Source organism: Mobula hypostoma, chromosome 25 (genome assembly GCF_963921235.1).
Source record: "Mobula hypostoma chromosome 25, sMobHyp1.1, whole genome shotgun sequence".
NCBI lineage: Eukaryota > Metazoa > Chordata > Chondrichthyes > Myliobatiformes > Myliobatidae > Mobula > Mobula hypostoma.
Genome location: NC_086121.1, coordinates 6283951 through 6305398, shown reverse-complemented (window position 1 = coordinate 6305398; position 21448 = coordinate 6283951). Strand labels below are relative to the sequence as shown.

General features: G+C 39.7%; 1 protein-coding gene across 5 annotated transcripts in view; it reads left to right on the top strand.

Annotated features, from left to right (window-relative positions):
• rerea (arginine-glutamic acid dipeptide (RE) repeats a) overlaps positions 1-20895 on the top strand; it is a 659533-nt gene extending 638638 nt beyond the window's left edge. For all 5 annotated transcript variants that reach the window (XM_063033173.1, XM_063033174.1, XM_063033176.1 and 2 more), the window contains 3 exons: positions 12267-12413; positions 16105-16282; positions 18631-20895. In XM_063033173.1, coding sequence (XP_062889243.1) covers positions 12267-12413; positions 16105-16282; positions 18631-18664 — 359 coding nt within the window. In that variant the 3' untranslated portion in view covers positions 18665-20895. The remainder of the gene's footprint in view (positions 1-12266; positions 12414-16104; positions 16283-18630) is intronic.
• Positions 20896-21448: the final 553 nt, after the last annotated feature.

Sequence of the window (21448 nt, the reverse complement as noted above, 5' to 3'; positions counted from 1 at the left end):
TGGTCCCTCCATACCAGACAGCCATATAGCCTTGTTGAATCTGGGGTCAGTTTAAGAGATTACATAATTTTGCTGTACTGAATTTGTTGATTAAAGTTTCCTGATTTTCCACATTTGTTTAGCCAGTTCTGACAATTAAGAGTAGGGATTGAATCCTAGTCTTCTGAACAGAATGGTCTACTACAGAACATACCTTTCACTAGTGCTTTTCAATTTCACTGATATTAAATTCTTAAGACATCAGCCGTATCAAGGCAAGAAATTGTACATATGGATGTCACCACCAGTAAAAACAACAGTGAAATAACATTTCTAAAATTACATCAGAATGAGGTTTAAAAGACTTCTTTCATTCATAGAACATGGAACTCTAGAGCACTTACAGGCCTTTTGGCCCACAATATTGTTTCAACCTTTTAATTATGCTGAGATCACTAACCCTTCCCTCCTACATAGCCTTTCATTTTTCTATCATCTGTGTGCCTATCTAAGATATTCTTAAATGCCCCTAATGTATCTTCCTCTACCACCACCCAAGGCAGGGTATTCCATATAGCCACCACTCTGTGTAGAGAATTTAAGTCTGACATTTCCTGCATGATCCTAAAATTATGCCTGCTTGAATTAGCCATTTCCACCCTGCAAAAAATCTCTGTCTAGCCACTCTGTCTATGCCTCTCAGTGCCTTGTACACTTCAATCAAGTCATTTCTCATTCTCCTTCACTCCAGAGAAGAACACTAGCTCGCTCAACCTTTCCTCATAAGTGCCCTCTAGTCCAGGCAGCATCCTGCTAAATCTCTCTAAAACTTCCACATCCTTCCTATAATGAGGCAACTTAATCATTATGATATTCATTATGTAATGGTGCACCATTGAATGATGTGATTAAGGTTGTATAACTAACCCTTCATTAGTGTTCGTCATGGCTAATCAATTTCAGTGCAAATGCAAGAGTTCACTTTCATCAATGTTTTGATAATCACAATTTGAACAAATGAATATAATAAATTATTTGTTTTTCCTAATTAAAATACGTGATGATAAGTTTACTGTACAGATGAAGGGCAATTATTCTTGAATATTATAAATACAATGGAGAGCTAGTTTTCAATTAGGGAGAGAAGTATGCATTTTGAGACAGCAGTATTAATTTTCAGAAAATGTGGAGATATAAAATGCTAATATTTGGAAATAGTAAAATATTTTCTGGCAGAGTTAATTCCAGTGTTTTCAGTGAGCATTATCAGTGGTCAAAATTATTAGTTAGCATGCTTTATGAGCTGAAACACACAGTACTTTGTTTCCCAGGCAACTTGCATTAGCCACCATATAGCATTGAATTTAACTAAAATTGTATTGTGTTTAAAACAAAAACCTGAGCTGCAGTATTTGGTTATACTTTTTTTTTAAGTGCGTAAGTACATGGTTAGTATAATTATGATGAGGAATAAAACTGCTCATTCCTCAGAAGATGCTTGTCTGTGTGTTGAGAGTTCACATTCTCGACTCCCACTTAGGGAAATTGCTTAGCTAACAGTTGTGGAACGTGGGAGGGAATCTCAAGAAGGCACACTCAACACTGTGAGATAAGTGTCTTCGTACATTAGAAAATCAGAGATTTTTTTCCCCCACCATTAGTGAATGATGCTCAACTGTTTAGGCCGATGAAATGAAAGGTGAATTTATAGAGTGCAGAAATGTAAGTTAGGCTAACACGTGGGTAAAACTGGGCGTTATTGGTGGAAAAAAAATCCAAACTGAGCAAGGCAAAGATGATTGCTGTAGATTTTTTGATCTTAATACTGGATAGCTAATGGAGAAATGTGAGCCATTTCCTCTCAGTTACTCACAATCTTGATCCGAGTATTTTCAAAGCTGATCTCTCAGTTTGTCTGTAATAATCTGTTATTTATTTATATAATGTGTTTTCTATCTCATTAAAAAGTTCTTTGGTGATTATTCACAATTGAGCTAATTGACCACAATGCCAAACAACGAATTGTAAGCCAATATACTTGTCCAGTTTTACTATACCCTGGGCCTGACATCAGCATTTGAGACCATAAGACATAGGAGCAGAATTAGGCCATTTGAGTCTGCTCTGCTATTACATCACAGCTGATTTATTTTTCCTCTCAGCCCCATTCTCCTGCCTTCTCCCCCATAACCTTTGACATTCTTACTAATCAAGTACTTGTCAATCTCTGTTTTTAATGTCTTGGCCTCCACCGTCTGTAGCAGTGAATTCCTCAGATTCACCATCCTGTGGCTAAAGAAGTTCCTTGTCATCTCTGCTGTAGAGGGACGGCCCTCTATTTTGGGGCTTTGCCCTCTGTTCCTAGACTCTCCCACTGTAGGAAACAACCTCTCCACATCCACGTGAACTAGGCCTTTAAATATTCAATAGGTTTCAATTTTAATTGGTTAGTTGTGCATTTCTCAGGCTAGCTATTGAGGTAGATCATGCAAGTAGTGGGATATTTATCAGTATATCTAAATGCATATTAGATATAGCAATGAAAGATTTCAAATGAATATTTTGTAGAGTCAATGTATATGTTACATTTTTATTTTGATTTGCCTTTATGATTTTGGGAGGGGAGATTTGAAAATGAGATTTTCAATAGTGGGTACCTTCTGCCATTATGTAAAAATGTACTATTTGCATTTGTAGATATTGTCTATTAACTCTAAAGCTGTCCAGATCATGCATGCACTATCCTGGTCACCTATCACTCTTGTGCTTGCACATCTACACTGGCTTCCAATTAGGTAATGCCTTGATTTTAAGATCTACTGCATTTTCAAAGTCTTAATGACTTAGCTCCTCCAACTGTATAGCACTCTAAGCTACCAGTGCTCCTGGTCTCAGAACATCTCCAGATCTCCAGTTTAAATCTCTCCATCTGGTGGTGGGGTAGAGATAGGTCTTTACCAAAGAAGGTGTAAGGCACTCCTTCCCTTTGCTAGCCCACAAGTTACCAAGGGGCAAGGTAACATTTGCTTAGCCCTCTTGCCCCCCCCTCAATCACGGTCACGTGAATCTATGGGCGTAGGTGGTGGATGGTCATATGAGCAGCTGGTGCCTATCACAAGTGCTGGTTATGCGACCACCGACACCAGATAGACGATTGCTGAAGAGTTATTGATAACCATTTCTGTATAAAAGTTTGCCAAGAACAATCATGGTCATGGAAAGACAATGGCTGCCCATTTCACATGACACGGCACATGATGAACGAATCTTTGGTAGCCATGACTTAGCTATCAAATCCCTAAACTGTAAAATTCCCTCTCTAAAACTGTTTGGGTCTCTTCCCTCGCTTTTCTTCATTGAGGTGTTCCTGAAAGCCATTCTCCAGGACAAAGTGTTTAATCACCTGCATGCCTATCTCACATGTAGCTATGTATCGATATTATTTCCTCAACACTCCTGTTAGGCACAGGATGTTCGGCTGCCTCAGAGATGTTATCTTATTGGAAGCTGTTGTAATGAGTCACGATTCGTATTTGAACAAATGCATTTTTTAAAAGCACAATAAGTCTTCCTAAAAAAGAAAAACCAAGTGTTTAATTTGTGATTAAGAAACCTGTTGTTTATCAATTCTTAACTAATGCTCTAATATTTGTTTAATATATTTTGGGTGTGCATGGACTACAACAAATAGGCAGTAAATATATTTTAGCTGCAGAGCGGCCTGGCTCTTCTTTGGCTTTTTCCATTCCTCTGTAATTAAATCAATTGATTCCAATTTCCTGATTGCCAGGGGTCCAGGTTCCTTCAAATGAGTTGGCAATGGATTTAACTCTAATGCAGATACAAGCAAGCAGTCAACCAATGGACTGCCTTGTCCTCAAACAAGGTCAGGCAAATGGCTTGATTTGGCACTCCCACATCAGAATTGTTCTCACAGATCAAACAAAGTGTTTGAAGTGCAGAGGGGTTTTATTTTGCAATCTGTTAAATTAATGCAAAGTGCTTTTTTTTTTCCTTCTAATGTTAACAGTTGCTCAGTCTTTATTTCCACATTTTCCAAAGAACAATATAAAACCACGAACTGAGGCTGAAAAAAAATGTGTAGTATTTATATTACTGGAACAACAGACTGGTCCAGGAAGATCAAAGTTGCACCGAAACTCAATCAACAATACAAGAGATAGGAATGTTTGCAATAGAAGATTGAAAAAAGGGATTATTTTTCACACAAGGTTTCTGCCATCTTGTGAATCAACTGCTGGAGCCTTCCTGAAAATGTAGGAATAAATATGTCCTTTGTATAAAGATAATGCATAAAACTAAACTTTTCCATGTAGTGTTAATGATGTATTTACATGACGCTCCATCTGTCACAAAAGGAAATGCAAAGTTGTGTAGTTTTAACATATATAGAGGGATGTTTGGGACCAGCAAAGGTAAGAGCACTGAGTGTTAGGTTCTCGGAAGTAAAAAATAATCCTTCTGGGAACTGGGAATTTGATGGTCATGACATCTTTGCTTAATCAAGGTTCAACTTTATTTGGCTGTACATTTACGTGGATTAGGAGCTTGCTGTGGTGTGTTAGCGCAACATGCAACAGCAAACAACATCCAATGCTTATTTGTTTATTTAGAGATACAACACAGAACAGACCCTTCTGGCCCAACAAGCCTTTCCTCCCAGCAACCCACCTTTTTAACTTTAGCCTAAGCACAGGACAATTTACAATGACCACTTAACCAACTAACTGGTAAGTCTTTGGACTGTGGGAGGAAACCAGAGCACCTGGAAGAAACCCAAAAGGTCACAGGAAGATCATACAAACTCCCTACAGGTGGTGCTGGAATTGAACTCTGAACTCTGACACCCCAAAATGTAATAGTGTCATGCTAACCCACTTTATTCTTCATGAAATATAAGAATTGTAAAGTATAAAGAATAAAGTATAAAAATAAGTTAGAGGTTGAAGTCTGGTATCTCAAACATTGTAAGAAGACCCATCAAATTTGGAGAGTGAGTGCGGAAGAGATGTACCAGAGTATTTCCAGGGATTAGGGGCTTTAGGTTCAAATTCAGATTCATTTTCTTATCACATGTACATCGAAGCATACAGTGTTTACTGTATGTTACATACATACGTTAACAACCAGCACACACAAGGATGTGTTGGGGAATGCCCACAAGTGTCGCCACACATTCCTTTGCCAACGTAGCAAAGCCACAATACTCAGCAGAACAATGCAGAACACAACAAACAATAGAACAGGAACTGCAAAACAAGCCCCTTTCCTCCCCCCACCAACATACACACAGTCTTCCAACCCCAAGCCCCCATTCTCCAGTCACCAGCCATCAGGCTTCCGATCGACCTTTAGGCTTTGATCTTTGGTATTGACCTTGAACTAACTGGTGATGGGAGCTGGACAGGAGAAGTTGAGGTTATCTCCTTGGGTCTCAAACGGTATAGGGGGAGTTGAATCAAAGAAGCTGCATCCATTGGTAGAGCCCACAAACACCACCTCATTATTTGTCTATTGCACTATTTACTGCTTCTTGTAATAATTTTTAACATATTGCACTGCATTGCTGCCACAAAACAACATATCTGTAGCTAGGGTGCCTGAGACTTTTGTTCAGTACTGTATTTGTCAACGTGGAGTAAGAAGTGAGTTTGTAAATCTGACAGGAGCAAAGGATGTTGGGAATGGTGAGAGTTGAGCACCGCGGGAGGGGTGTGGGACGGGTGGCAAAGAAGGAATGATGGGGGCTGAGGTGACACAGATGCAGACACATCCAGCCCTGAGACACCAAGCAAGGTCAATTGATTCCAAACAATTGGTTTATTGATCATTACAGAATGTCTCTCTGGTGCTTCCCGCTCCTTCCCCTTTTCCCAGCCATGATTCCCCTCTCCCCACCCCATTCCTACTCTCAGTCCACAATAGAGACCCATATCAGAATCAGGTTTATCATCACTCACATATGGTGTGAAATTTGTGTTTGTTTTTGTTGCAGCAGTACAGTGCAATACATAAAATTACCCTTGCTAAGTATATTTGCCTGAGACTTTTGCACAGAGTTGTATGTTAGTGATAACAAACCTGATTCTGTATCTGAAGCTCGCAAGGCAGGACACAAAGAAGAAAGATGTGTGGAGAAAGCAACAGAAGTGAGAAGAGGAAAAATCCTTGATGTAGCAAGTGGTTAGGGATAGAATGCATGGCCATGATAGCAAAGGAGCCTCCATCGATTAACACAGTCACTGCACTGTAAATGCTGTTAACTATTTTTAATAATGCTGTTTACATTATAAAGACGTACTGGTACTTATACACATTTTATTCCATATCTGTACTCTAACCTTATATTTTTTACTTTATAAATGTTGAATGTTGTTTTTGTTGCATTTCACGCTCTGACCAACACACCACAGCAAGTTCCAAGTTCATGTAAATGTATATGGCAAATAGTCAATCAGTTGCAACATAAGGAAAAGAACGAATTTGCATGTCCGTGGGGGAGGACATTGGGATAGATGAGCTAGTTTGCCCTTGAGCCTTGACGGACTGAAAGGGCAAAATGACCTTCATCTGTTGTATAACCATTCTGTGGGATTTTGCTCATGGATAAATGCAGAATCAGTTCAGCATATCGATCTCCATCAGCCCTTGGAGTTTATTTTTCACCCACAGTCCAGCCTGACTGACAAAAAAACATATCTTGTTCTCCTACAAATGGGCATTTGGCCAGACAATGCATTGTGGAGATTAGTTTCTTGACCTAGTGTAAATAAAAATCATCCTGATTAAGGCTCTTGGCCCAAAATGTTGGTTCCTCCATAGCTGCTTTCTGGCCTGTTGAATTCTTCCAGCATTTTGTGTGTGTCACTCTGGATTCCCAGCATCTGCAGAATCTCGCTGCTCCTCGATAAATGAGTTCACTGCACTCATGCTTCCCCTGACTTTATTTATGGATTTGTTAAAATTAAGATGGTGTAAACCTTCAATTTTCATGTTTCAGGTTCACCATTTGCATCCTGTACAGTTTCTCACAGAATCTTTCACAGCTAAATTTGCTTCTTACAGGGAACAAACTGTTAATTGCAAGTCTTTTCAGTTTTACTCACGGATGCACAATTTGTCATTAGTCCAAAAATAGTTCCAAGACAAAAGCATATAGAACTAGAACATAGAACATTACAGCACAGTGCAAGCCCTTTGGCCATGATGTTATGCCAAGGTTTTAAGCCATACTATAAGTTTTTTAAAAAGTCAAAAGTAAGTTTATTATCAAAGTACATATATGTCACCATATACTACCCTGAGATTCATTTTCTGTGGACATTCACAGTAAGCGCAAAGAAACACGATAAAATTATGAAAAACCAAACAAAGACAGACAAACAACCAATGTATGAAAGACAACAAATTGTGCAAATGCATAAAGAAAAACAAAATCATATTAATAAATTAACAAGTAATAAATAATATTGAGAGCATGTGTTGTAGATTGTTTAAAAAAAGAGTCCGTAAGTTTTGGAATCAGTTTAGTGTTCAAGAATATTGTGCTTTAAAATTCCTTTATATAACAGTAAAAATCTGTACAAAATCTTGGAGAATATTTAGTGAATATATTTACTTCAATGTGTGACCAGTACTAACTTAAAAGGCATGCAAGCACGTTTTTACACAGAGAGTCATAATCAGCACTACAGCACAGTACAGGCCCTTCAGCCCACCATGTTGTGCTGACCTTTTAACCTACTCTTAAGATCAATCTAACCCTCCCCTCCTTCATAGCCCTTCGTGTTTCTTGCATCAAGTTTCTGAGCTAACCCTAATGTATCTGCTTCTACCACCGCCCCTGTCAGGGTGTTCAACCACTTACTGTGTAAAAAAAGCTACCTCTGACATCTCCCCTGTACTTCCTCCAATCACCTTTAAATTATGTTTCTTTGCATTAGCTATTTCCACCCTGGGAAAGAGTCTCTGGTTGTCTGCTCCATCTATGCCTCATATAATGTCTCTTGGAAAAGTTTCATATTTTAAAGTTTTAACTTTTTATGAGGTAATTCCAGCAACCAAATATGTGCCTTTTTTTTGAATAGCCATTCATTCATTCTACTGGGGTTTGTTTAAACAAAGAACAAACTCAAATTTCTGTAATGTTTTCATATCTTGGTGCTTCACGCAGTTGTGTAAGGTACTATTGAAGTATTTTTGACGTGGAATTACAGGTAGTGTGGGAAGTGAAGCAGGTAATTTATCCACAGCAAGTTCCCACAACAGCAGTGCCATGAGGATTAAAGATTAACTTTATTAGCTTTATTAACCACACGTACATCTAAACATTAATACATTACAGAGAAGTGCATTGTTTGCACCAACAACCAACAAGGATGTGGAGGGGCAATCTGCAAGTGTCGCCACTCTTCCAGCACCAGTGTAGCATGCCTGCAACTTACCCTAATTTTAGAATTTCTGTCTTTGGAATGTGGGAGGAAACTGGAGCACCCAGAGGAAACCCATGAGGAGAACCTACAAACTACTTGCAGACAGTGGCAGGAATTGAACACGGGTCACTGTTGCTGTGAAGCGTTGCTCTGACTGCTATACTTCCATGTCATTCTATTAGTTAACAGATTTCAGTTTCTATGAGTGATAATGCATTCACTTCTTGGTCAGCTACAACTAGAATTAGAAGAGAGGCAAAAATTGGGTTAGGTTTATCTACAGATTCTTCAGGACCCTTGGGGTACAGTAAAAAATTAACCTTGACAAAAAGCAGTGACATTACCACAGGCAGCCAGAATTGGGTTGATTGGATAATTCCCCTGTCAATCAAATCTTTAGACCACCCTGCCATAAGTGACTGAGGTTAATTTTATGCACTATTTTCCCCTTTTTGCAATCTTCTTAGTAAAACACCTTACTCTATGTTTGTTTATTATGCTCCTAAATCAGATTGTCCACTGAATAAATTAACTGTTTGCTGTACAGTAAATCCTTTGCTCCCATCCTATCTGCAGCTGTTATTACCTTTGCCAAAAGATAATTTGATAAAAGTGTGATCACTTGCTTTGTTCATACCTAAGACCTAATGTTCTCAGCGCGGTCAGCAGTGGACTTTAAACGTTCTGACGAGAAGTTTGATCTGAATAATATCATTACTCTACAACCTTGGCACCAAATGAAAGAACAATATTTTAGTTTATTCATGACCTTCAAGTGCCTTGAAGAGCCTTACAGTCTGTTTGTAACCTAGGCAACACAGCAACCAGTTTGTACACTGTAAATTCCAGTAAGATCATTGAAAAAATCTGTAGTCCACATGTTACAGTAAGGTAGCGGTTAGTGCGATGCTATTACAGCTCAAGCCATCACAGTTTGGAGTTCAGTACCAGCGCCGCCTCTGAGGAGTTTGTACATTCTCCCCATGACCTTGTGGGTTTCCTCTGGGTGCTCCAGTTTCCTCCCACAGTCCAAAGACATATCAGTTAGCAGGTTAATTTCTCATTATAAACTGTCCTGTGATTGAGCTAGTGTTAAATCGGAGCTGCTGGGGCAGCACAGCTCGAAGGGCTGGAAGGGTCTACGCCATGCTGTATCGCTAAATAAATAAATAAATAGGTGGGCTGCTGGGCGGTGCGGCTCGTTGGGCCAAAAGGGCCTATTCTGTATATAAGGAGGTCAGTGAGCCAGCTATCATCTTACTGCCCTGGTCCCCATCTTCAAATACCAAGTTCTCATGAGAAAAATGCAGCTTGTATCCAGAAACAATGCCTTGAATTGACCTATACATAAGACAAATCCTAATTACAAGAACTCTACATGGTAACCTTGCTTCCAGAAAATTACAAATCTAATGCTAGCTTCTTCAGAAAACTTTCAAATCGTAACCACGCACAGCTTTTTCAGGGAGGGAGCGGAATGTATCAGCAGGGGCCCCACGGTAGCCTAACGCCATTACAGTGCCGGCAATCCAGGTTCAATTCCCACCGATGTTTGTATGTTCCCCCCACATCCCTAAGATGTACAGGTTAGTAGGTTAATTGGACAAGAAAGACCAGTTATTGTGCTCTATCTTAAAATTAAATAAATAATTTGAGTGAGAAACAAAATATTTAATAATAGCATTGGCAAGATTTTGAAAATCTCTAATATATCATCACCTACCAAAGATCTTACTAATGTCCTGAAGACTGGAGGAACTCAGTGGGTCAGGTAGCACCTATAGAGGGGTCCTGATGAAGGGTCTCAGCACAAAACATCGACTGATTATTCCCCTCCATAAATGCTGCCTGACCAGCTGAGTTCCTCCAACATTTTGTGTGAATTCCTCAGGAAATTAGCCTGGGTGTGTTTGAATCCTAGGTTCCACCCACGCCACGAAGCTTAATAAAGTAAAACAGCATAGGAACAGGCCCTCAGCTAAGCTAGTCCCATTTTCCCTCTTTCAGCCTGTACATTTTAAACCTTTCATATCTATATACCTGCCCAATTGTCTTTGAAATATTGTTATTGTATCTGCCTCAACCACTTCCTCTGGCAATGAAGAAGTTGCCTCTCAGGTACCTTTTAAATCTTTCTCCTCTCACATTAAACCTGTGCCGTTTAGTTTTTGGTTCCCTTTCCTTGCAATAAGTTAAGAGTCACAAAGGTAAAGATTAGCTTTATTTGTCATATGTAGATTGAAGCATACAGTAAAATGCACCATTTGCTCAGCAAGGACTTTGCTGGAGCAGTCCATATGTGTCGCCACGCTCCTGCGCAAACATAGCATGCCTACAACTCACTAACCCTAACCCATGTGTCTTTGAAACGTGAGAGGAAACCAGAAAACTAGAGTACCCGAAGAAGACCCATGCAGTCACAGAGTGAACAAACAATCTCTTTACAGACAGCGGTGGGAATCAAACATGACCTTTCAGCTGGTACTAAAATAGCGTTTCGATAACCACTATGCTACCATGAAAATTACATGATCAGGAGTAAACTATGCAGTCATTCGTGTCCATTCCATCATTCCATTTACTAACGAATAAACAATTTATGTGTGTGTGTGTGTGTGTGGTAGTGTTCCTGGGTTCAATGTCCATTCAGAAATCGGATGGCAGAGGAGAAGAAGCTGTTCCTGTATCGCTGAGTGTGTGCCTTCAGACTCTGTACCTCCTTAGCGGTAACAATGAGAAGAGGCCATGTCCTGAGTAATGGGTACAGACTTTCTGAGGCACAGCTCCTTGAAACTGCCCTGGATACTACAGGGCATAGTAGTAAGCTGATGGAGTTGACTAATTTTTGACGACCACCTGTGGTTGAGTTTAAGTTTCTGAATAGAGCAGCTGGGACTTAAGGACTTGAGGTACAGGGAAAGGTTGAGTAGGTTAGGACTTTATTTCCAGGAACATTGGAGAGGAGATTTAACAGAGGTATATAAAATTATGAGGCATATACATCGGGCAAATGGAAGCAGGCTTGCTTTTTCCACTGGGGTTGGGTGGAACTACAACCAGAGGTCTTGGGTTAAGGATGAAAGGTGAAATGTTTAAGGAGAACCTGAGTGGCAACTCAGAGGGTGTTGAGAGTGGAAAGAACTGCCATCGGAAGTGGTGGTTGCAAATTCACTTTCAGCATTTAAGAGAAGTTTGGATAGCTTACATGGATGGGAGAGGTATGGAGGGCTGTGATCTAGGTACAGGTCAAGGCAGAATAATAGCTCGGCGTGGATTAGATTCAAAGGGCCTGATTCTGGATGACTCAGACTATTACAAGTCCAAAAAGGTGCAAGAACATGGTTAAGAGTTCAAACAGGAGACTTGAGCTTGCTTCAGAAGACAGCATTAATATGGATGTAGAAGGTGGTATCCTTGGTGATAGATAGAATCTTGCAGGATGTCATACCTGGTTCAAAGCTCAAAGTTTATTTATTATCGAAGTGTGTATATGTCATCATAAAAAAATCGCAACTTGTAAAAAGAAATTATGAAACTCCACATCCATGTCTAAAACATCTCAATCCTTACACCTTATAACCTGGAGTTCCTTATGAGATTGTGGTTCTCTTTTCAGTACAAGTTCAAAAGTTCAATGAGATGAGTTAAGATATCCACACTCACCCTACGAGACAGGTGAAAGAGATGGTATTTTATTACAGAATGCATCCAGAGTCTCAGTTGTTGATTTCCAACCCACTGTATTGATTTAAAAGATGAAAGTGGTTCGATTTGTGGCTGTCACGTTCTTTTGCAGTGCATCTTCAACATGATCTGTTGTTTTCTCTCAACTAGGTTCAGGAGGTGTCCATCCATTAGTGGATCCTCTAGCAGCTGGACCACACTTGGCTCGCTTTCCTTATCCTCCAGGTGCAATCCCAAACCCACTGTTAACCCAGGGTCCACATGAACACGAGATGCTCAGGCATCACCCTGTCTTTGGTAAGAGCGTTCACACCATCTGTCCTCTAAGGTCACTACATTATGATGTACGGTACATGTAGTACTGTGTGTATGTGTATATATCCCTGATATACTATGCATCATGCTGTACAGTCACATAGACAGTTGCGAGAATAAGTTTATAAACCTTTTGCAGTTACCAGGTTTTCTGCATTAATTACTCATAAAATGTGGTCTGATCTTCATCCAAGTCACAATAATAAACAAACACAATCTGCTTGAACTAATAACATACAAACAATTGCACTACTTCTCATCAATACTGAGTATACCATTTAAGCAATCACAGTATCACAGTCTAGGTTCAAAAAAGTACATGAATTCTGGGGTAATACCATCTACAAAAACTATTTGGAGTCGGGTGTTCCAATCAGTGAATGCTGAAGGAGGTGAAAAAGAACCCAAGGGTAACAGCAAAAGACCTGCAAAAATCTCTAGAGCTAGCCAAACTCTCTGTTCATGTATCCACTATAAGAAAAAGATTGAACAAGAATGTTGTTCATGGAGGGACACCACAGAGGAAACCACTACTTTCCAAAATAAAAACATTGCTTCATGTCTCAAGTTTGCAAAAGACTACCTGGATGTTCTACAGGTGAGATAAAAATTAAATTTTTTGGCAGAAATGCACACTGCTATGTTTGGAGGGAAAAGGGCACTGCACACCAACACCAAAACCTCATCCCAGCCGTGAAGCACGGTGGCAGGAGCATCATGGTTTGGGGCTGCTTTGCTGCCTCAGGGCCTGGACAGCTTGCAATTGTTGAGGGAGCAATTAATTTAAAATTGTATCAAGACATTTTACAGGAGAATATCAAGGTGGTGGTCTGTCACCTGAAGCTTATCAGAAGTTGGACAATGCAACAAGGCAATGACCCAAAACGCAAGAGTAAGTCGACAACAGAAAGGATTAAAAAGAATAAAATTCAGGTTTTGCAATGGCTAAGTCACAAGTCCAGACCATAACCCAATTGAGCTGCTGTTCATGCAAGGTATCCCAGAAATATTGATGAACTGAAGTAGTGTTTTATGGGAGAATGGTCTAAAGTTCCTCCTCACTATTGTCCAAGTCTGATCAACAGCTGCAAGAAGCATTTGGTGGAGGTTATTGCTGTTAAAAGAGGTTCTACCATTTATTAAATACAAAGGTTAGTATACTTTTTCCAACCTAGACTGTGAATGATTAAACAATGTGTCAATAAACACATGAAAAGTACAATTGTTTGTGTGTTATTAGTTTAGGCAGATTGTGTTTCAGCAGTCCTGCCGAAGGGTTTCGGCCCAAAACATCGACAGTACTTTTTTCCATAGATGCTGCTTGGCCTGCTGAATTCCTCCAGCATTTTGTGAGTGTTGCTTGGATTTGCATCTGCAGATTTTCTCTTGTTTGAGATTGTGTTTGTCTATTACTGTGACTTAAATGAAGATCAAAACACATTTTATGAGTAATTAATGCAGAAAACCAGGTAACTGCAAAAGGTTCATAAACCTTTTCTTGTCCCTCTCTCTCACTCTCTCTCCATATTTTTCTGGGAGGTATATAATGCCTACAAAAAGTATTCGCCTCCATTTTGGAAATGTTCATGTTTTATTGTTTTACAACGTCAAATCACAGTGAATTTAATTTGGCTTTTTTGACATTGATCAACAGAAAAAGAGTCTTGTGTCAAAGTGAAAACAGATCTCTAAATTAGTTACAAATATAAAACACAAAATAATTGATTGCATAAGCATTCACCCTTTTTAATGTGACATACCAAATCGTCACTGGTTTTAGAAATCACATAATTAGTTAAATGGAGATTTGTTTTCAGAGACCTATATGCGGTCAAGGTATTTCAATTGATTGTACTTAAAATAGAACTGTATCTGGAAGGTCCAACTGCTGGTGAGTCAGTATCCTGGCAAAAACTACACCATGAAGACAAAAGAATACTCCACCCAACTCTGTGAAATGGTTATTGAAAAGCACAAGTTAAGAGATGGATGCAAGAAAATTTCCAAGTCACTGAATATCACTTGGAGTACAGTTTAGTCAATCATCAAGAAATGGAAAGATTATGGCACAGCTGTAAATCTGCCGAGAGCAGGCCGTCCTCAAGAACTGAATGACCATGCAAGAAGGGGACTAGTGAGGGAGGCCACCAAGAGACTTATAACAACTATGGAGGAGTTGCAAGCTTCATTGCTGAGATGGCAAAGACTGCACATACAACAATTGTTGCCCGGGTGCTTCACCAGTCGGAGCTTTATAGGAGAGTGGCAAAGAGAAAGCCACTGTTGAAAAAAACTCTCATGAAATCTCAGCTAGAGTTTGTCAGAAGCCATGTGGGAGACACTGAAGTCTGCTGGAGGAAGGTTCTATAGTCTGATGAAACCAAAATTGAGCTTCTTGCTCATCAGACTAAATGCTGTGTTTGGTGTAAGCCAAACACTGCTCATCATCAAAAACACACCGTCCCTACCGTGAAGCATGGTGGTGGCTGCATCATGCTGTGGGGATGCTTCACTGCAGCTGGTCCTGGAAGGCCTGTGAAGGTAGAAGGGAAAATGAATGCAGCAAAATACAGGGAAATCCTGGAGGAAAACCTGATGCAGTCTGCAAGAACTGCAACTTGGGAGAAGAGTTGTTTTCCGGCAAGACAATGATCCCAAGCATAAAGCCAAAGCTACACAGGAATGGCTTAAAAACAACAAAGTTAGTGTCCTGAAATGGCCCAGTCAGAGTCCAGATCTCAATCGTCAATTGAGAATTTGTGACTGGACTTGAGAAGGGCTGTTCACTCACGATCCCCATGCAATCTGACAGAGCTTGAGCAGTTTTGTAAAGAAGAATGGGGAAAAATTGCAGTGTGCAGATGTGCAAAGCTGATAGAGACCTATCCACACAGACTCAAGGCTGTAATTGCTGCCAAAGGTGCATCTACTAAATACTGACATGAAAGGGGTGAGTATTATGCAATCAATTACTTTGTGTTGTATATTTGTAATTAATTTAGATCACTTTGTGGAGATCTGTTGTCACTTTGACACAAAAGAGTTTTTCTGTTGATCAGCATCAAAAAAGCAAAATTAAATCCACTGTGATTCAGTGCTGTGAAATAATAAAACCTGAAAACTTCTAGGGGTTGGGGGGGTGAATATGATTTATAGGAAATGTAGGTATGAGGAGGACTGATCATGCTTTAGTTATAAACAGTATCTTTCACTATGGTTTAGTAGATATTTGTATTTTGTACATACATAAATTAAAAATAATTTGTGTGTGAATAGCGGTTAACATAATGCTATTAAAGCACCAGTGTCCTGGGTTGATGCTCACCATTTTCTGTACGGGGTTTCTATGTTCTTCCGGTTTCTGTCCACATTCCAAAGATGTACAGGTTATTGTTAGTAAGTTGTTGGCATACTATGTTGGTGCTGGATGCGTGGTGACACTTGCAGGTCCCCAGCACATCCTCCTGCTGTGTCATGCATTGATACAAACGATCCATTTCACTGTATGTATCAATGTACATGTGACAAATAAAGCTAATCTTTGTCTTAATGTAAGGTGGCAAATTGTCCCCTTTTTATTTAACTGTATTTGGCGCGTAGTATTTCAAAGTCTGTCAGAGGAAGTCAAAGATGAACTATCTGACGAAAGCTGTCCATTGCTTGTTGGTTTCAGGTGGACCATACCGAGACCTGCCCAGTGCTCTCCCAGCTCCTATGTCAGCAGCGCACCAACTACAGGCAATGCACGCCCAGTCGGCAGAACTACAGAGACTGGCTATGGAACAGCAGTGGCTGCACGGTCATCACCACATGCACGGAGGTCCCCTCCCTGGACAGGAGGACTATTACAGGTAGGAACCTCTGTCTAGCTCCCACATCTGCCCTTAAGTCAATGCAACAGACTCAAAGATTGTGTTGTCCTTCAACAGAAGTGTACACCTACTGAATATTGAAAGGTCTGGATAGAGTGGATGTGCAGGAGATGTTTCCAATTTTGAGAAGATTAGTATATAAAAGCAAGGATACAATGCTAGGGCTTTACGTGTTTGGGTAAGAGGGTGTGCTTGGACGCAGCAGTTTCAAGTACTGCAGGTCAATCCCATCATCGGCGAAGAAACTGAAGGAGCTGGACTTTGTACAGATTGCGCCGTTGCCTGCATCGGAGAAGCAGCGGACAAGGCAGTGTGCAAACTAACAAGTGATCGTCTTAGTCACTTTACTTGTGATTGCAAGACCCTGTTGGACATCGTTAACATGGAATGCTATAAGTCTGATTCACAAGTTTATTGGCGGATGTCAGGGGAACTGCAATGTCGCTTGTTTACAGTTGCCCAGGGGAGAGGTGGTGTGGCGCACTGTCCAAGCCGGAGATGGTGCTGGTCCCAATGTTCGCTTGGCTGAAGCCAACCTGTACTGTGATTGACTGCAGACTACTGCAACATTCATGGACTCAGGGACTGGGACTGTATTTTTCGTGTGACTGTACTTTACTGCTATCTTATGTGTTTGCTGTCTTGTATGCCTTGTGCTGTGTATAACTATTGGTACTGTGTTTTGTACCTTGACCCCCAAGTAACGCTGTTTCGTTTGGCTGTATTCATGTGTATGATTGAATGACAATTGAACTTGAACTTAGTCAGACCACATTTGGAATATTGTGAGCAGTTGAGTAGTTTTGGGCCCCATATCTAAGAAAGAATGTTCTAGCATTGGTGAAGGTCCAGAGGAGATAATGAGAATGATGCTCAGGAATGAAAGGGATAACATATGAGGAGCATTTGATGGCTTTTGGGCCAGTATTCGTTGTTTAGAAGAATGAGAGGGTTCCCATTTGAATATCGAAAGGCCTAGATAGAGAGGACATTGAGGGGACATGTGCAGTCGTGTCTAGGACCGAGGGCACATCCTCAGAAAATGAGGATGTCCCTTTAGAAACAGAGATGAAGGGGAATTTTCTTTAGCCAGAGGGTGGTGAATCTATGGAACTCATTGGCACAGACAACTGTGAGTATACTTAAAGCGAAGATTGACAGGTTCTTGATCCGTAAGGGTTTTTAATGTTATGGGGTGAGGGTGGGATGGGGGAGGCAGGAGAATGAGATTGAAAAAGAAGATAAATCAGCCAGGATGGAATGGTGGAGCAACCTCAGTGGGCCAGTGGACTAATTCTGCTCCTATCTCTTATGGTCTTACGTGCATCATTTTTTGAATCTGATTCCTGGTGACTGGCCATGCAGTATTAAGTGATCGTTCTCAGCAGCTCATTGGAAAGGCAGAACTCATTTTTGGGAGTTGCATTGCTTTAATATGCTTCATGTCTGCATCCACAGCTCTCAGAGTAAATCTGTTTCTACTCCTCTCAATCATTAATGTTGAACACTTTATCTCTTATTTCATTGTACCTGAGATCTAGACTCTCCAAACAGAGGCAACAGCACCCACCATGTAAATCACTGTCATACCTTCACACTCCACTAGTATAGGCCAACCTTATTCATTCACATTCAGAACCTTTTACATGGAGCACTGCTGCAAGAAAGCAGCAACGACCTCCATCATCCCAGCCATGCCCTCTTCTGGCTACTCCCATCAGTCAACTTGTACAGATGACTCAGGTCAGAACACCACCTTCGGCGTGTTATTACCCTACACCCATCAGTCAGCAGGCTCCTGAACCAGCATGAATAACTTCACTCACCTCAATTCTGAACTGATTCTATGCCCTACAGTCTACGTGGGGCTAAGACCTACAGACTCATTTTCAAGGACTCTTTACAACTCATGTTTTTGAGTAGTAAAGGTGTTGACATGTCGCCACACAAGAACTGACATTTGAATCCTAGTGTGTGCTGGCTTTAGTCTGGGGGTCCAAGTGATTGTGTTCTTTATCTTATTGTTCTTTACTGCGCTGCATTGGATCTGTTTTCCTTAACACTTGGGTACTGGAAATAACATTAAACAATCCTGAATTTTGAATAAAGTGCCTGCTATCCAACTTAGGCGTTTATCTAGAACATTATAAAACATTAGAAGGCAGTGAGTTAGGACAGTGAAAGAAAGCACTTTCGTCAAAATGTTGTTGAATTTAGTTTTAATTGTTTTAATTTTTTAAGTATTTTTGAAGCCCAGATAAACATTGTATCTCATAATGTTTTTTTGAAGAATGTTATTTTCAAAGGCACATCCGTCTCTTTTGCAGTCGGCTGAAAAAAGAAAGTGACAAGCCACTTTAAGCCCTGAATCTCACGGAGGCTCGCTCACGAGGCCAAGGATCACTCAACCAGTACTTTGGAAGGAACTATGACATCCTGGAAGAAAGAAAAAAAGGAGATGACATCCAAAGCTTTTATCCTCCCCAACTAAAGGATTGTATGATTTTAATTTCTGATATTCCTTTCCGGAGGAAGAATCATACAATGCTGGCTGTGGATCTTTGCACAAAGCGCTATTCTGTAATGTGATGGTGGGAAATGCACATTGAACAGTATGTCTGACTGTTCTTGTATTGGTACCAGACCAGGTTTCAATTGGATACTGCACAATACAACCTAACACACAAAAACGATTAAACAAAGTTCTAGTAGAAATACTATAATACATTTTATGGTTCCTTAAATAATATGTAGGATATCTTTAAAGAGAAAAATCTGTGGCATGGCTTCTGAATTTGTAAATAAAGAAAAAGAACCTTGTACGTAAAGGGTTAGTTGTGGATTTCTAATTGGACGGCAGACTGCAAAGCTAAGTGTTTGAAACAGCGTTCACTTCCTTTGGTTAAAGGAGAAGTTAGCTGGATGGTAACGTTGACTCTGAAATGGAGTGGGTTTTTATTATCGTGTGTCTGGTAGCAGTGGCAATGCATCAAAAGGTTGCAGGGATTGTGGTCCAGACAATGTCAACATAGATTTTAAAATATAATAATGCAAGCCTGCATAAATAGTATTTTACCATCGCCAGGTTTGGACATCCCATGCTGGTCAACAGTGCAGACTATTACTAGACTTACCGCTTGCCAACAGCATAAAAAATTTGTAAGCTTTCCATTCTGATCATTAAAAACATTTTCAGTATCTGAAATATTTAAGAGATGGTTGAATCTTTTAATTCCATTTTATAGTTATAATTCAATGATTTAATATTTTGAAAATAAACTAATTATAAGGAACAAATAAGCTACTTTTATATTTGATGCGTTTAATTTCACATCTTTGTTAAATATTAAGATAATGCATATGCCTGTAACAGCATTACCAATTTTTACTTTTTGCTTGCCAACTTATTTTTGCTATATGAGGATGATATCGTGGCTACTGACATGTCTCAATTTGTTTTCACAAAATGGATTGTGAAGTTTGCGGAAACTGATAAGGACCAAACATATAAGCTAAACAATTATTGTTAATAGCCCTTCATTTAACAGTGAGCCACTGACAAGCATTTGAGCAGCACAGTCCACTTGAACTGTGGAATTCAGTTGTACACATTTGTACATTTCTGACTTAATGGTTACGAGGAAGTAATCTTCTGTATTTAACAAGGAATTGGAATAAGGGTATGTGCTTGTGATTACTGAAGCCTGATGGAAAAAATATCCTTTTATTTCTGGGATAAAGGTTCTAAGAATGACTAAAAGATAATAGTCAAAAGCATTCAGTTTTGAAATTTATTTTATATTAAATATTATAGTAGCTGTTTTAATTTTGGGCTGTTAATTACTTTGTGGAAATTTATACCCATTTTTGGTTAAAAGTAGCAGAAAATTGTCATAGTTAACCATTGCACACCAGTGTCTGGTGTCAGTGGTTGAGGTATCTGAGATGCCGGCGGTTATGTCAATAAAGTAGCATTAATTTTAGAGCAGGGTGCTGCTTGTTTTGCTTCTGTCAATCACGTCTGTGTATCTTTTTAAAAAAAATAACCTGACAATATCATTCTTAAAAGTTACTGCAAGTTCATGCTTTTATGTTTTATTGATGAAACCGTTACGTTGCGTCGGAAGCTGAACGCAGAGAGTCTGGCTGATGTCTGCACTGGGTGACTGGTTTCCTGATGGTGCGTATCTGTCTTTCCCCTTGATTTTATCAAGGACTGTATATTTGCCATTTGTAGACTGTTATGTGGTGTTCACTGTCATAGGACTGTGTTTAAAAGGAAGAACTACATGATGTGCCGACAGCTCGGATAGTGACACAAAGTTTTTTTTTATTTTGCTTTTGTGTTTTCAGAAGTAAAATGTTTAATGTTGTCAATGGTCCAGCTTCTTATTTCACAGCAGCATTAACAGAATGTAAATTCTGATGCTAAATTTATATATATCTTGAAGCTTAATGTATATAATAGTAGTTTGCCATGGGATAACACAATGTAAACAAACTGTAGAAGCAAAGATTGTGAGTTCTGTGTTTTCTCCATTTGAGTATTTTGTAATTTTTGAAATATTTGTGACTTAAATAAACCAACAGAGCTGCAATAATCTTGTTTCTCCTTGATTTCAATGCAGAACGCCAGGCATTGACCTCATTATTTTGCCTGTTAATCCACTGGTTTACTTAGAATCAAGTTAAATTATTGCCCCCCAAAATACTTTTGTCAGATACATTCACTTATCACATATATGTCAAAGCATACAGTGAGATGTGTTGTTTGTGTTAACCAACACAACCTAGGGATATGGGGCAAGTGTGGCCACACATTCCAGTGCCAATGTACCATATCCACAATGTTCAGCAGAACAGCACAAGCAACAACGACAACAACAAAACAATCTTTTCCCACCCTTTCCTTTCCCATCCACACACTCAGTGCATTGTAGGTGAATCTAATGAAGGATGGGGTGTCAAACTCTCCTATGCGGTCTGGCACTTCATTAGCAAGTAACATGTTCTGTCGTGTGCCTGAATATTGTCCAGGTCTTGCTGCAGGGAGACAGGGATTAATTCAATTCCTGAGAAGTTCAGATTCAGATTCATTTATTTAATACATGTACATTGAACCGTACAGTGAAATGGGTCATTTGC